At 47.4% G+C, this 16,671-nt stretch overlaps 1 protein-coding gene across 1 annotated transcript in view; it reads left to right on the plus strand.

Annotated features, from left to right (window-relative positions):
* Positions 1–16,671, plus strand: part of XPO4 (exportin 4) — a 238,563-nt gene that overhangs the window by 41,952 nt on the left and 179,940 nt on the right. The window contains exon 2 of the mRNA XM_063951629.1: positions 4,309–4,414. Coding sequence (XP_063807699.1) covers positions 4,309–4,414 — 106 coding nt within the window. The remainder of the gene's footprint in view (positions 1–4,308; positions 4,415–16,671) is intronic.

The following is a 16,671-nucleotide window of genomic DNA, read 5'->3' on the forward strand; positions in this document are numbered from 1 at the left end:
CGGGGGAGAGCAACGGCTACAGCACAGCGTAGCAGGGGCACCGCCGCCAGACCTCACGGCAGCGTTTACTCGGCTCCAGCAAGCAGGACCTCGCTTGCTGGAGCCAGGTGGATGCTGCCGTGAGTGGTGGCGGTGCCCCATGATCCTTCTACGCTGCTGTAGACGCTGCTCTCTGACGTCTTCCCGCTGCTCTCCCCGTCTCCTCCTCTCAACTCCCTCATCTCAATCCGACTTTTTTTAAAGTCAGATTGAGATGGTTGGAAATGGGGCCAAAACCTGTCGGATTTGGCCCTGTTTCCGACAGAAGCACGCAGATTGGCGGCTATTCCGGGTGTATTGAATAGGTTTGAACCCCTTCCGACCTCAAAAAGTCGAAAACTGCCGTCTTTCCGACAGACTGCAGCTTTCGACTGCAATTGAATATACCCTTTTAAGGTAACTATGGGGATTTAATTCAGAACCCCTGGGACACCGCCTGAATGACTAATTAGGCACTTAGAAGTTTTTGATTAGTTTTAATTGGCCGATAATGGCATGTTGTTTTTGGGGTAAAAAAAAATGGAAAGTGATGGATGGAAATTGGGGTCACGGTATGGGACAGGTATATTGGGGTGCTTTATGAGTGGGACAAGTGTTTTTAGCCTTGCATGTGGGAGTAGATGGTTTTTTTTTAAAGACTTAAAAATGCCTATAGATGACCCAAATACATACTTATACCCATTTTTATGTACCCCTAAATTAATGAGATCACATTTTGCTGAAATAGCTTTCTATTATTTTTTCACAGTTTAAAAAAAAATGCATAGAACAGCCATTTGACCCAATTTAAGTACCTCAAATAGTTTTATTATGACCTCTAATAAACTTCTATAATGTTTTCCTATATTAATTTGGCTTTTTTGGGATACCGGCAGATGGGTGTAGTATGGTATGCCGGTGGCTGGGCTCCCGGCGACCAGCATTCCGGCGCCGGGAGCCCGACCGCCGGCATACCAACAGCATGGCGAGCGCAAATGAGCCCCTTGTGGGCTCGCTGCGCTTGCCAAGCTGCGGGCACAGTGGCTATTTATTCTCCCTCCAGGGGGGTTGTGGACCCCCACGAGGGAGAATACCTGTCAGTATGCCGGCTGTCGGGATTCCGGCGCCGGTATACTGTGCGCCGGGATCCCGACAGTCGGCAACCTGAAGACCACCCCCCGGCAGATTCACCATTTTCTACTACACTTATGTCTAGTTTTGCCAACTAGATTTATCTTGCGAATCCTGTTTTCGTGATTTTGGAATATGATTGGTGCAAAAATAGGGAGCATGCGTACCCCGATAAGACATTTTGCGGCAACATTTGTGCAATACAGTAGGTGCGAAAAGTTGGCCTGCGGTAAACGAACACATTTTTGTGGCTAATAGGACACCCCCCTTAATTGGAGAGCGCACTATTCTATTACCCAGTTGAATTTGTGCTTGAAGCAGATGTAAGTAACATGAATCTAAAGAAGAAAAGAGAACAAAGATCCCAAGTATTAAGCAGACAATACAGCATTTGTTTTCTGTCTGGTCACTGTAGTAGATCAAGCAGGAACATTTCTGGACATATTTATTAATGTGTGTGTTTCATCCTTGTGCGTTAAGTTAAAGTTCTGACCTAAAAAATCAACTGTTTTTGTTTCATAGGAATTAGATGGGATCTTCATGTAGTATGGGTGCTGAGAATCGGTTTAATTTTGCAGGTATAAGGTAGCAACGGGTTCAGTATGAATTCCCAGCGGTCAGGAGACCGACGCTGGACTCATGACATTGAGGCAGCAAGTCCCCTCGCGGGCTGTCTGCGCTCGCTACGCTTCGGGCCTGGTGGCGAGCTTTGCTCGACACACTTATATTTTCTCTCGGGTGGTGGCGTTGACCCACCACTCGAGTGGGAATATCGTGATTCCGACCGTCAGCATTTCCCCTGCTGTCGGGATTCCGGCTTCGGTACTTCAACCGCCGGGATCCCGTTTTACGGGAAATTAACTGCGTCCTGTAGTTAAAGGTCAGACGTTTGAACCCCTGTTTATGCAGATACACAGTTCCACTATCTTCCTGCTTCTGTTTCACGGGGATGCCTCGTATCCTGCTGTGCATTATTGAGGTATCCTGCATCTCTCACTAACACTTTTTAGCACTTAGCTGCTACTTCTCATTAATGTAACACTTTTTAACACTTCTTATTAGTGTGATGCCTTTGGTTGATTCTGTTGTGCTTGCACCAGGCCGGGGGGATTCTGGTCCCATACTCTGGACTTGAACCTTGGGAATGATAGGGACCCATCTGATGAGGTCACCTGGCCGTGGTAGGTGGGCCTATATTGTTGTCCAAAAATGATGCTAAGAATCTCGGTTTTATGCAAAACTAAATTGCAGAGTTTATTATAATTGTGCACCTGCATTTTCTCTCTTTCTGTGTGGCAGTACAAGTCTCAGCATGGTAGCACCTCTTATGTTTAGAATTAGGGTGTGCAGTCCAACGTCCCCCCCCATATTATCGGTAACATTCACATGAGTGGATAGGCCACTACCCCTCATCTTCTGCTGTGTATATATAGAAGATCAGGAGATTGAATACAGTATGGTAGCCGGTTGTGGTTCATAGGGTCGACGGTGTCTAGTTCGACCATGTTTGGGTCGACCACTATTGGTCGACAGTAACTAGGTCAACATGGACTAGCTTGACAGGTCAAAAAGTCGACATGAGTTTTTATTGTTTTCCTGGTATCGTTTTCTCCGTACAGTGACCGGGAACCCCAATTAGTGCACCGTGTCCCCTCGCATGGCTCGCTTCGCTCACCATTTTACTATTCCCAATCGTAGTCCGCGTGGATCGTTAAATATGAAAAAGTTATAAAAAAAGATTTAAAAAAAAAACTCACGTCGACCATTTGACCCGTCGACCTAATTACTGTCGTCCTAGAGACCAGATCCCATGGTAGCCATATCCTAGTCAAATGTATTCGAAAAAGTAAAACGACTATCGGTGAAATACTAGATCTGGACTACACATTATATTAGAAGATGTGTCATTCATTGTTCAGAATGCGTGGAGCCAATGATTTGTCCATGACTGACTAAGCACACCCCAGTCATTACCTACCCCACGGTATAGACTATGAAAATCGCCATGTGAACGTCAGAATCCTCGGACACAAAACCGACGAAGGGAAAAATTCGTAGTCCATAAAATGAATGTTATGGTAAATGCCCCTAATCCCTGGGCTGCTAGTGGGACGCTACTGGTATTAGATAGAGGAAGGTGGCCCTTTATTTTGTGGGGGGAAAAGTAAACACAAGCGATAACAAACGTATTGTCAAATTCTTGATCTGAATGATCATTAACCTGACTGGTTTTCTAAACCTTCATTTATCATGGTGCTTTTGTGGGTTTCGTCTCTGGTGTTCACTAGATGGTGCTGTCGCACTGTGAAATGCTTGTAGTGTTAGTTGGGAATCATGCTAGTTAAGGTAAGCAATGTGAAGACCACTATTAAATCCTACAGGCTACGCAAGTCTCTTGTCTTATATCATGTGCTCTGTTTTACATATTATACAGATGATAAACTTGAATTTGAGCCAGATTATAGCATTTTTTTTTTTTTTTTTGTTCAATTCTGAAAATCGGCTTTCTGATAAACCAAGAAAGGAGCGCATTTAACATGAAGATCAGCTAAAATAGGTTTAAACTTTGTGTATAATTCTAAGAGGCACGCTGTCATTTTTTTTATGGGTGATTGGGCTTTTTTTTTTTTGCTTGCAAATCAGTGTGTACCAGCCCCAAAAGGCTCCTGTTTCTGATAGAGGTTTGATGGGGGAGCAGTTAGAGATCTCCCTTGACAAATAAGTAGATGCAGATATTGAGTTGTGTGAGGAGTAGTAATGATGCCCTATCTGATCTGCACAGCTGTTTATATGAGCAAACCTGATGGCGATCTCTTCATTACCCTGTGTATGGGGAGCAGCAGGAAAGTTAACAACTAATGCTATATTATTCCCTCGTTTTGTAATTGTACAGCTAAGCTTAATGATTCTTAACCGCTCTATTGTTTATTCGCTGTCCAAGTCAGCCTAGAATGGTAGCAGATCTGTTATTGTATGGTTATAAAGTACTTTACGGCCCTAGGCCACGCACGTCCAGCGTGACCATGACCACACTGGGTGTCTCAGATGATGTCAGTGGAGTCAGACTGCGCTAACATATATCCACCTCGTGCGAAACATTTTCATTTAAACATGTTGCTCTTCACCCCACATTAAATGACTGTCTTGTTTGCTTTGCAGGCTCCGCCATCCATGGTAAATAATGAACAACGGCAGCATGCAGAACACATATTCCTCTCCTTTAGAAAATCAAAGTCGCCATTCGCCGTATGCAAGCACATATTGGGTGCGTATGGGTTGTCATTACAACGTGGGTCAGAGGAGAACGTGGAGACGCTCATGTGGCGAATGTAATCAGAACCGTCATAGATTAGAAGTGCAATTCTCCAATATCCTCAAAGGAAATCCTGTCTGAAGGCTTTAATATGTGTAAATCTAGTCTATACGATCATATAAGTAAGCAGTCAATTAAGTCTTGGAATTGTATGAATCACAGGCTCTCCAGATGTGTTTATATACCAACTTATGTTCAATTGAAATAATACAGCAAGATTTATTATTGTTATTATTATTATTTCTCCTTTATTTATATGGCGCCACAAGGGATCCACAGCGCCCAATTACAGAGTACATAAACAAATAACCAAAACCGGAAAACAATGACTTAAGGTGCATACACACGGAGAGATTTTGACTGAGTGATTTCCCTTGAACTGACTGTAGGAGATTTTGACTAACTTTACCAGCGATTTTGACTATGAGCGATTTTGGCTAACTCATTCAAGCAAGGGGATGCTTTTTCTTTTCCAGCGACCTAGCCAAAATTGTCTTGCCTGCACAGTCTATTTTTAGCAGCGATAGCGATCTGGCGGGGACGCGCATCGCTATCGCTGGCTGTGTACACACAGAGCGATATGCACTAACTTTCTGAGCGATTTTGACTATATAGTCAAAATTGCTCAGTTATATCGCTCCGTGTGTATGCACCTTTAGTGTTGAAGACAATATAGGACAAGTACAGGGTAAATACAAATAGCTGCATCAGCAGATGACACTGAAATAAGTATCTGGGTGGCAGAAAACCGCAGGATTTGGTGCCATCGAGGATGGTTTAAGTAAGAGAAGTATAAGTGCATGAGGGAAGAGGATCCTGCTCGTGAGAGCTAACATTCTAAAGGGGGGGGGCGCGGACAGACAGACAGGGGTGACACAGATGGTGTAGACAGTGAGAAAGGGAGCAGCACGTATATAATCTTGGAGGTAGGAGTGGGAAGTGGTAATCAGTAGGCAGGAGAGTCGGGCGAGCATTAGCAGAGCGAAGAGGATGGGTGGGAGGGTAAAGGGAGATAAGGTCAGAAATGTAAATAGGAGAGGAGTGAGAGAGGGCTTTGTAAGTGAGTGTGAGAATTTTGAATACGTTTCTGAAAGGGAAGGGGAGCCAGTGAAGGGCTTGTAGGAGAGGTGCGTTTGAGGTAGATGAGCCGGGCAGCAGCATTGAGGATAGATTAGAGTGAGGAGGGCGTTGACAGTGGCAAAGAGGCACCCAGGAGTTGGAAGACTGGGAAGAGACTCTTGAAGTATGACTGTTTAGCGAGGGAAAGGGCAGCACTGAAGGACAAGACTATAAGTTTGAAATGGAGGAAGTCTGCCTTAGAGCGTGATTTCCTCCAGTGTCAATCGGCAGTACGTTAGCAATTTTGCAGATATCTGGTGCCAGGATTGAGGTGTCAATTTGCGATGGTGAATAGGGATTGGTGGAGCGACAGTCAAGAGCAGAAATAAGGGAAGCATTGTATAGGTAAGTGGTTTGTTTAGGGCATGAGAGAGAGGTGAGTTGAACAGGGAGGATAGGGATGTGGTGTTAATAGCCTCAATGTTACACTTAGTGATGGTAGCCTTAGGAGGTAGGGATGGAGAAGCACAGAGACCAGTTAAAGTAGAGCAGGTGATGGCCTGCGAGGAGAAATGGGGAGTTGGAGAAATCGGAAATATCACAGCGGTGAGTGAAGACCAGATCCAGTGAGGGCGGGGGGGTCCACTGGGAGAGACCAGGGCAGGTAATTTTGTGGGGATATTGATTGGGTTGCATTTAAGAAGAAAAAAAAAAGTACAAATAAATGCACAAATAGAAGCACGTGTTGGTAAAATGGATGGTTTTTGAAATGTCCAAATCAGGTTGTTCGGTGTTTATTTAATCAGATTAAACAATCGGGAAGTAAATGATATGAAGAGTAAGTGAACTCACATTTGTTTTTTTATAGTCAATTCTTCAGTTTTCTGTTTTGTTTTTTGATTGCGCTCCTTCTGTTTCACTTTGGTTGAACGCTGGTAGAATGCTGCAGTTATGTGTCAATTTTATCACACTTTGATAAGTATGCACAGCCTACAGGATGGAATTTAAATAGGAAAATACTGCATGTGATCCCAATAATTCCCACCCCCTAGCAATAACTTACCTTAAACAAGCAAGGCATACCACATAGCTATCAACTGGGTCTATACATTTCAAAACTAAAGAAAGTATATCTTAATGAGATACTGTACAGTGCAGCAATGTTTCAAATTGCATTACCTAGTAGTTTCAGGCTGGTCTATAGAAGTATAAGGCCGCAGAATATGTTAAGCAATGGGCAAACAAATGGGAATACCTGTGTAAGTGAGCCATACCAGCATATGGAAAGCAAGTTTTACTTATGGATGTATTAAGAATATAACTTTCCAGCATGGTCAAGTTCATGTATAAAGATCGTGGCCTATAATTATGGCTAGTGTGGCTGCAGAAGGAAATCTTGGTGACTTTTGAATCAAGGGTGATTGTTGGGTGCATTTGGCTGACGCTCCGTAACACACATGATGTAATTGTTAGCATTACTGCCTCATAGCACTGAGGGCTTGTGTTCAATTCCCACTACGGCCCTAACTTTTAGGAGTTTGTATAATCTCCCCGTGCTTTTATGGGTTTTCTCCGGGTACTCCAGCTTCCTCCCACAATTGAAAAATATACTGGTAGGTTAACTGGCTCCTGACAAAAATTAACCCTAGTGTGGAAGTACAGTGCATCCTAAAAGTATTCACTTTTTCCACATTTTGTTATGCTACAGCCTTATTCCAAAATGGAATACATTTATTTCTCTAACGTCCTAAGTGGATGCTGGGGACTCCGTCAGGACCATGGGGAATAGCGGCTCCGCAGGAGACAGGGCACAAAAATAAAGCTTTAGGATCAGGTGGTGTGTACTGGCTCCTCCCCCTATGACCCTCCTCCAAGCCTCAGTTAGGTTTTTGTGCCCATCCGAGCAGGGTGCAATCTAGGTGGCTCTCTTAAAGAGCTGCTTAGAAAAAGTTTTTTAGGTTTTTTATTTTCAGTGAGTCCTGCTGGCAACAGGCTCACTGCATCGAGGGACTTAGGGGAGAGAATTTCAACTCACCTGCGTGCAGGATGGATTGGATTCTTAGGCTACTGGACACCATTAGCTCCAGAGGGAGTCGGAACACAGGTCTCACCCTGGGGTTCGTCCCGGAGCCGCGCCGCCGACCCCCCTTACAGATGCTGAAGATTGAAGGTCCGGAAACAGGCGGCAGAAGGCTCTTCAGTCTTCATGAAGGTAGCGCACAGCACTGCAGCTGTGCGCCATTGTTGTCACACACTTCACACCAAGCGGTCACGGAGGGTGCAGGGCGCTGCTGGGGGCGCCCTGGGCAGCAATATTTTATTACCTTAAGGCAAAAGAATACATCACATATAGCCCTTAAGGCTATATGTATGTATTTAACCCATGCCAATTATCTAAATCCACGGGAGGAAAGCCCGCCGAAATAGGGGGCGGGGCTTATTCTCCTCAGCACACAGCGCCATTTTCCTGCTCAGCTCCGCTGTGAGGAAGGCTCCCAGGACTCTCCCCTGCACTGCACTGCACTACACTACAGAAACAGGGTAAAACAGAGAGGGGGGGCATTTTTTGGCGATATACTGGATATATTTAAGCTGCTATAAGGAACAACACTTATATAAGGTTGTTCCCATATATATTATAGCGCTTGGGTGTGTGCTGGCAAACTCTCCCTCTGTCTCCCCAAAGGGCTAGTGGGGTCCTGTCTTCGATAAGAGCATTCCCTGTGTGTCTGCTGTGTCGGTACGTGTGTGTCGACATGTATGAGGACGATGTTGGCGTGGAGGCAGAGCAATTGCCGATAATGGTGATGTCACCCCCCAGGGAGTCGACACCGGAATGGATGGCTTTGTTTATGGAATTACGTGATAATGTCAGCACATTACAAAAATCAGTTGACGACATGAGACGGCCGGCAAACCAGTTAGTACCTGCCCAGGCGTCTCAGACACCGTCAGGGGCTGTAAAGCGCCCTTTACCTCAGTCGGTCGACACAGACCCAGACACAGACACTGAATCTAGTGTCGACGGTGATGAAACAAACGTATTTTCAAGTAGGGCCACACGTTATATGATCACGGCAATGAAGGAGGCTTTGCATATCTCTGATGCTGCAAGTACCACAAAAAGGGGTATTATGTGGGGGGTGAAAAAACTACCTGTAGTTTTTCCTGAATCAGAGGAATTAAATGATGTATGTGATGAAGCGTGGTTTAACCCAGATAGAAAAATGCTAATTTCAAAAAAGTTATTGGCATTATACCCTTTCCCGCCAGAGGTTAGGGCGCGTTGGGAAACACCCCCTAGGGTGGATAAGGCGCTCACACGCTTATCAAAACAAGTGGCGTTACCGTCTCCGGATACGGCCGCCCTCAAGGATCCAGCAGATAGGAGACTGGAAACTACCCTAAAAAGTATATACACACATACTGGTGTTATACTGCGACCGGCCATCGCCTCAGCCTGGATGTGCAGTGCTGGGGTCGTCTGGTTGGATTCCCTGACTGAAAATATTGATACCCTGGATAGGGACAGTATTTTATTGACTATAGAGCAATTAAAGGATGCTTTCCTTTATATGCGAGATGCGCAGAGAGATATTTGCACTCTGGCATCGAGAGTAAATGCGATGTCCATATCTGCCAGAAGGAGTTTATGGACGCGACAGTGGTCAGGTGATGCGGATTCCAAACGACATATGGAAGTATTGCCGTATAAAGGGGAGGAATTATTTGGCGTCGGTCTATCGGATCTGGTGGCCACGGCAACTGCCGGAAAATCCACCTTTTTACCTCAGACCCCCTCCCAACAGAAAAAGACACCGTCTTTTCAGCCGCAGTCCTTTCGGTCCTATAAGAACAAGCGGACAAAAGGACAGTCATATCTGCCTAGGGGCAGAGGAAAGGGTAAGAGAGGGCAGCAAGCAGCCCCTGCCCAGGAACAGAAGCCCTCCCAGGGTTCTGCAAAGCCCTCAGCATGACGCTGGGGCCTTACAAGCGGACTCAGGAACGGTGGGGGGTCGACTCAAGAATTTCAGCGCACAGTGGGCTTGCTCACAGGTGGACCCCTGGATTCTGCAGGTAGTATCTCAGGGTTACAGGTTGGAATTCGAGAAGTCTCCCCCTCGCCGGTTCCTAAAGTCTGCTTTGCCAACGTCTCCCTCAGACAGGGCGACGGTATTGGAAGCCATTCACAAGCTGTTTGCTCAGCAGGTGATAGTCAAGGTACCCCTCCTACAACAGGGAAAGGGGTATTACTCCACGCTATTTGTGGTACCGAAGCCGGACGGCTCGGTAAGACCTATTCTAAATCTGAAATCTTTGAACCTGTACATACAAAAATTCAAGTTCAAGATGGAGTCACTCAGAGCAGTGATAGCGAATCTGGAAGAAGGGGACTTTATGGTGTCCCTGGACATAAAGGATGCTTACCTGCATGTCCCAATTTGCCCTTCACATCAAGGGTACCTCAGGTTCGTGGTGCAAAACTGTCATTATCAGTTTCAGATGCTGCCGTTTGGATTGTCCACGGCACCTCGGGTCTTTACCAAGGTAATGGCCGAAATGATGATTCTTCTGCGAAGAAGAGGCGTATTAATTATCCCTTACTTGGACGATCTCCTGATAAGGGCAAGGTCCAGAGAACAGCTGGAGGACGGAGTAGCACTAACCCAAGTAGTGCTGCAACAACACGGGTGGATTCTGAATTTTCCAAAATCTCAGTTGACCCCGACAACACGTCTGCTGTTCCTGGGAATGATTCTGGACACGGTTCAGAAAAAGGTGTTTCTTCCGGAGGAGAAAGCCAGGGAGTTATCCGAACTTGTCAGGAACCTCCTAAAACCAGGGACAGTGTCTGTACATCAATGCACAAGAGTCCTGGGAAAGATGGTGGCTTCTTACGAAGCGATTCCATTCGGCAGATTCCACGCACGAACTTTTCAGTGGGATCTACTGGACAAATGGTCCGGATCGCATCTGCAGATGCATCAGCGGATAACCTTATCGCCACGGACAAGGGTGTCTCTAATGTGGTGGTTGCAGAGTGCTCATCTGTTAGAGGGCGCAGATTCGGCATACAGGACTGGGTCCTGGTGACCACGGATGCCAGTCTGAGAGGCTGGGGAGCGGTCACACAAGGAAGAAACTTCCAGGGAGTATGGTCAAGCCTGGAGATGTCTCTTCACATAAATATACTGGAGCTAAGAGCGATTTACAATGCTCTAAGTCTGGCAAAACCCCTGCTTCAGGGTCAGCCGGTGTTAATCCAGTCGGACAACATCACGGCAGTCGCCCACATAAACAGACAGGGCGGCACAAGAAGCAGGACAGCAATGGCAGAAGCTGCAAGGATTCTTCGCTAGGCGGAAGATCATGTGATAGCACTGTCAGCAGTATTCATTCCGGGAGTGGACAACTGGGAAGCAGACTTCCTCAGCAGACACGATCTACACCCGGGAGAGTGGGGACTTCATCCAGAAGTCTTCCACATGATTGTGAACCGTTGGGAAAAACCAATGGTGGATATGATGGCGTCCCGCCTCAACAAAAAACTGGACAGGTATTGCGCCAGGTCAAGAGATCCTCAGGCAATAGCTGTGGACGCTCTGGTAACACCGTGGGTGTTCCAGTCAGTGTATATGTTCCCTCCTCTGCCTCTCATACCAAAAGTACTGAGAATTATACGGCAGAAGGGAGTAAGAACGATACTAGTGGCTCCGGATTGGCCAAGAAGAACTTGGTACCCGGAACTTCAAGAGATGCTCACGGAGGATCCGTGGCCTCTACCTCTAAGACGGGACCTGCTTCAGCAGGGACCGTGTCTATTCCAAGACTTACCGCGGCTGCGTTTGACGGCATGGCGGTTGAACGCCGAATTCTAAAGGAAAAAGGCATTCCGGAAGAGGTCATTCCTACACTGGTAAAAGCCAGGAAGGAGGTGACTGCACAACATTATCACCGCATTTGGAGAAAATATGTTGCGTGGTGTGAGGCCAGGAAGGCCCCCACGGAGGAATTTCAACTGGGTCGATTCCTACATTTCCTGCAAACAGGATTGTCTATGGGCCTCAAATTGGGGTCCATTAAGGTTCAAATTTCGGCCCTGTCGATTTTCTTCCAGAAAGAATTGGCTTCAGTTCCTGAAGTCCAGACCTTTGTAAAAGGAGTACTACATATACAGCCCCCGGTTGTGCCCCCAGTGGCACCGTGGGATCTTAATGTAGTCTTGGATTTTCTCAAATCCCATTAGTTTGAGCCGCTCAAATCGGTGGAGCTGAAGTATCTCACATGGAAAGTAACCATGCTACTGGCCCTGGCTTCAGCCAGGAGAGTATCAGAATTGGCGGCTTTATCATATAAGAGCCCATATCTGATTTTCCATACGGACAGGGCAGAACTGCGGACGCGTCCTCATTTTCTGCCTAAGGTGGTGTCAGCGTTTCACCTGAACCAGCCTATTGTGGTGCCTGCGGCTACTAACGAGTTGGAGGATTCCAAGTTGTTGGACGTGGTCCGGGCATTGAAAATATATATTTCAAGAACGGCGGGAGTCAGAAAGTCTGACTCACTGCTTATATTGTATGCACCCAACAAGATGGGTGCTCCTGCTTCTAAGCAGACGATTGCTCGTTGGATTTGTAGCACAATTCAACTTGCACATTCTGTGGCAGGCTTGCCACAACCTAAATCTGTCAAGGCCCATTCCACAAGGAAAGTGGGCTCATCCTGGGCGGCTACCCGGGGAGTCTCGGCATTACAACTCTGCCGAGCTGCTACTTGGTCAGGGGCAAATACCTTTGCAAAATTCTACAAATTTGATACCCTGGCTGAGGAGGACCTTGAGTTCTCTCATTCGGTGCTGCAGAGTCATCCGCACTCTCCCGCCCGTTTGGGAGCTTTGGTATAATCCCCATGGTCCTGACGGAGTCCCCAGCATCCACTTAGGACGTTAGAGAAAATAAGAATTTACTTACCGATAATTCTATTTCTCGTAGTCCGTAGTGGATGCTGGGCGCCCATCCCAAGTGCGGATTGTCTGCAATACTTGTACATAGTTATTGTTACAAAAAAATCGGGTTGTTATTTGTTGTGAGCCGTCTGTTCAGAGGCTCCTACGTTTGTCATACTGTTAACTGGGTTCAGATCACAAGTTATACGGTGTGATTGGTGTGGCTGGTATGAGTCTTACCCGGGGTTCAATATCCTTCCTTATTGTGTACGCTCGTCCGGGCACAGTATCCTAACTGAGGCTTGGAGGAGGGTCATAGGGGGAGGAGCCAGTACACACCACCTGATCCTAAAGCTTTATTTTTGTGCCCTGTCTCCTGCGGAGCCGCTATTCCCCATGGTCCTGACGGAGTCCCCAGCATCCACTACGGACTACGAGAAATAGAATTATCGGTAAGTAAATTCTTATTTTTTCTCTGACGTCCTAAGTGGATGCTGGGGACTGCGTCAGGACCATGGGGAATAGCGGCTCCGCAGGAGACAGGGCACAAAAGTAAAAGCTTTAGGATCAGGTGGTGTGCACTGGCTCCTCCCCCTATGACCCTCCTCCAAGCCTCAGTTATGTTTTTGTGCCCGGCCGAGAAGGGTGCAATCTAGGTGGCTCTCCTAAAGAGCTGCTTAGAGTAAAAGTTTTATTAGGTTTTTTATTTTCAGTGAGTCCTGCTGGCAACAGGCTCACTGCAACGAGGGACTTAGGGGAGAAGAAGTGAACTCACCTGCGTGCAGGATGGATTGGCTTCTTAGGCTACTGGACACTAGCTCCAGAGGGACCATCACAGGTACAGCCTGGATGGGTCACCGGAGCTGCGCCGCCGACCCCCTTGCAGATGCTGAAGAGAGAAGAGGTCCAGAAATCGGCGGCTGAAGACTTCTCAGTCTTCATGAGGTAGCGCACAGCACTGCAGCTGTGCGCCATTGCTCTCAGCACACTTCACACCAACGGTCACTGAGGGTGCAGGGCGCTGGGGGGGGCGCCCTGGGCAGCAATGAAAGTACCTATACTGGCTAAAAATACATCACATATAGCCTCTGGGGCTATATGGATGTATTTAACCCCTGCCAGGTTGTCAGAAAAACGGGAGAAGAAGCCCGCCGAAAAGGGGGCGGGGCCTATTCTCCTCAGCACACAGCGCCATTTTCCCTCACAGAACTGCTGGTGGGAAGGCTCCCAGGCTCTCCCCTGCACTGCACTACAGAAACAGGGTTAAAACAGAGAGGGGGGGCACTTATTTGGCGATATGATTATATATTAAGATGCTATAAGGGAAAACACTTATATAAAGGTTGTCCCTGTATAATTATAGCGTTTTGGTGTGTGCTGGCAAACTCTCCCTCTGTCTCCCCAAAGGGCTAGTGGGGTCCTGTCCTCTATCAGAGCATTCCCTGTGTGTGTGCTGTGTCGGTACGTGTGTGTCGACATGTATGAGGACGATGTTGGTGAGGAGACGGAGCAATTGCCTGTAATGGTGATGTCACTCTCTAGGGAGTCGACACCGGAATGGATGGCTTATTTAGGGAATTACGTGATAATGTCAACACGCTGCAAGGTCGGTTGACGACATGAGACGGCCGGCAAACAAATTAGTACCTGTCCAGGCGTCTCAAACACCGTCAGGGGCTTTAAAACGCCCATTTACCTCAGTCGGTCGACACAGACACGGACACTGACTCCAGTGTCGACGGTGAAGAAACAAACGTATTTTCCTTTAGGGCCACACGTTACATGTTAAGGGCAATGAAGGAGGTGTTACATATTTCTGATACTACAAGTACCACAAAAAAGGGTATTATGTGGGGTGTGAAAAAACTACCTGTAGTTTTTCCTGAATCAGATAAATTAAACACCCCTTAGGGTGGATAAGGCGCTCACACGCTTATCACAAGTGGCGTTACCGTCTCCAGATACGGCCGCCCTCAAGGAGCCAGCTGATAGGAGGCTAAAAAAATATCCTAAAAAGTATATACACACATACTGGTGTTTTACTGCGACCAGCGATCGCCTCAGCCTGGATGTGCAGCGCTGGGGTGGCTTGGTCGGATTCCCTGACTGAAAATATTGATACCCTTGACAGGGACAGTATTTTATTGACTATAGAGCATTTAAAGGATGCATTTCTATATATGCGAGATGCACAGAGGGATATTTGCACTCTGGCATCAAGAGTAAGTGCGATGTCCATATCTGCCAGAAGATGTTTATGGACACGACAGTGGTCAGGTGATGCCGATTCCAAACGGCACATGGAAGTATTGCCGTATAAAGGGGAGGAGTTATTTGGGGTCGGTCCATCGGACCTGGTGGCCACGGCAACAGCTGGAAAATCCACCTTTTTTACCCCAAGTCACATCTCAGCAGAAAAAGACACCGTCTTTTCAGCCTCAGTCCTTTCGTCCCCATAAGGGCAAGCGGGCAAAAGGCCAGTCATATCTGCCCAGGGATAGAGGAAAGGGAAGAAGACTGCAGCAGGCAGCCCATTCCCAGGAACAGAAGCCCTCCACCGCTTCTACCAAGTCCTCAGCATGACGCTGGGGCCGTACAAGCGGACTCAGGTGCGGTGGGGGGTCGTCTCAAGAGTTTCAGCACGCAGTGGGCTCACTCGCAAATGGACCCCTGGAGCCTACAAGTAGTATCCCAGGGGTACAGATTGGAAATTCGAGACGTCTCCCCCTCGCAGGTTCCTGAAGTCTGCTTTACCAACGTCTCCCTCCGACAGGGAGGCAGTATTGGAAACAATTCACAAGCTGTATTCCCAGCAGGTGATAATCAAAGTACCCCTCCTACAACAAGGAAAGGGGTATTATTCCACACTATATTGTGGTACTGAAGCCAGACGGCTCGGTGAGACCTATTCTAAATCTGAAATATTTGAACACTTGCATACAAAGGTTCAAATCAAGATGGAGTCACTCAGAGCAGTGATAGCGAACCAGGAAGAAGGGGACTATATGGTGTCCCTGGACATCAGGGATGCTTACCTCCATGTCCCAATTTGCCCTTCTCACCAAGGGTACCTCAGGTTCGTGGTACAGAACTGTCACTATCAGTTTCAGACGCTGCCGTTTGGATTGTCCACGGCACCCCGGGTCTTTACCAAGGTAATGGCCGAAATGATGATTCTTCTTCAAAGAAAATGGACGATCTCCTGATAAGGGCAAGGTCCAGAGAACAGTTGGAGGTCGGAGTAGCACTATCTCAAGTAGTTCTACAACAGCACGGGTGGATTCTAAATATTCCAAAATCGCAGCTGTTTCCGACGACACGTCTGCTGTTCCTAGGGATGATTCTGGACACAGTCCAGAAAAGGGTGTTTCTCCCGGAGAAGAAAGCCAGGGAGTTACCCGAGCTAGTCAGGAACCTCCTAAAACCAGGAAAAGTGTCAGTGCATCATTGCACAAGGGTCCTGGGAAAAATGGTGGCTTCTTACGAAGCGATTCCATTCGGCAGATTTCACGCAAGAACTTTTCAGTGGGATCTGCTGGAAAAATGGTCCGGATCGCATCTTCAGATGCATCAGCGGATAACCCTGTCTCCAAGGACAAGGGTGTTTCTTCTGCGGTGGCTGCAGAGTGCTCATCTATTAAAGGGCCGCAGATTCGACATTCAGGACTGGGTCCTGGTGACCACGGATGCCAGCCTGAGAGGCTGGGGAGCAGTCACACAGGGAAAAAATTTCCAGGGAGTGTGATATAGTCTGGAGACTTCTCTCCACATAAATATACTGGAGCTAAGGGCAATTTACAATGCTCTAAGCTTAGCAAGACCTCTGCTTCAAGGTCAGCCGGTATTGATCCAGTGGGACAACATCACGGCAGTCGCCCACGTAAACGGAAAGGGCGGCACATGAAGCAGGAGGGCAATGGCAGAAACTGCAAGGATTTTTCGCTGGGCGGAAAATCATGTGATAACACTGGCAGCAGTGTTCATTCCGGGAGTGGACAACTGGGAAGCAGACTTCCTCAGCAGGCACGACCTCCACCCGGGAGAGTGGGGACTTCATCGGGAAGTCTTCCACATGATTGTGAACCGTTGGGAAAGACCAAAGGTGGACATGATGGCGTCCCGCCTGAACAAAAAATTGGACAGGTATTGCGCCAGGTCAAGAGACCCTCAGGCAATAGCTGTGGACGTTCTGGTAACACCGTGG

Source organism: Pseudophryne corroboree, chromosome 2 (genome assembly GCF_028390025.1).
Source record: "Pseudophryne corroboree isolate aPseCor3 chromosome 2, aPseCor3.hap2, whole genome shotgun sequence".
Classification (NCBI taxonomy): Eukaryota; Metazoa; Chordata; class Amphibia; order Anura; family Myobatrachidae; genus Pseudophryne; species Pseudophryne corroboree.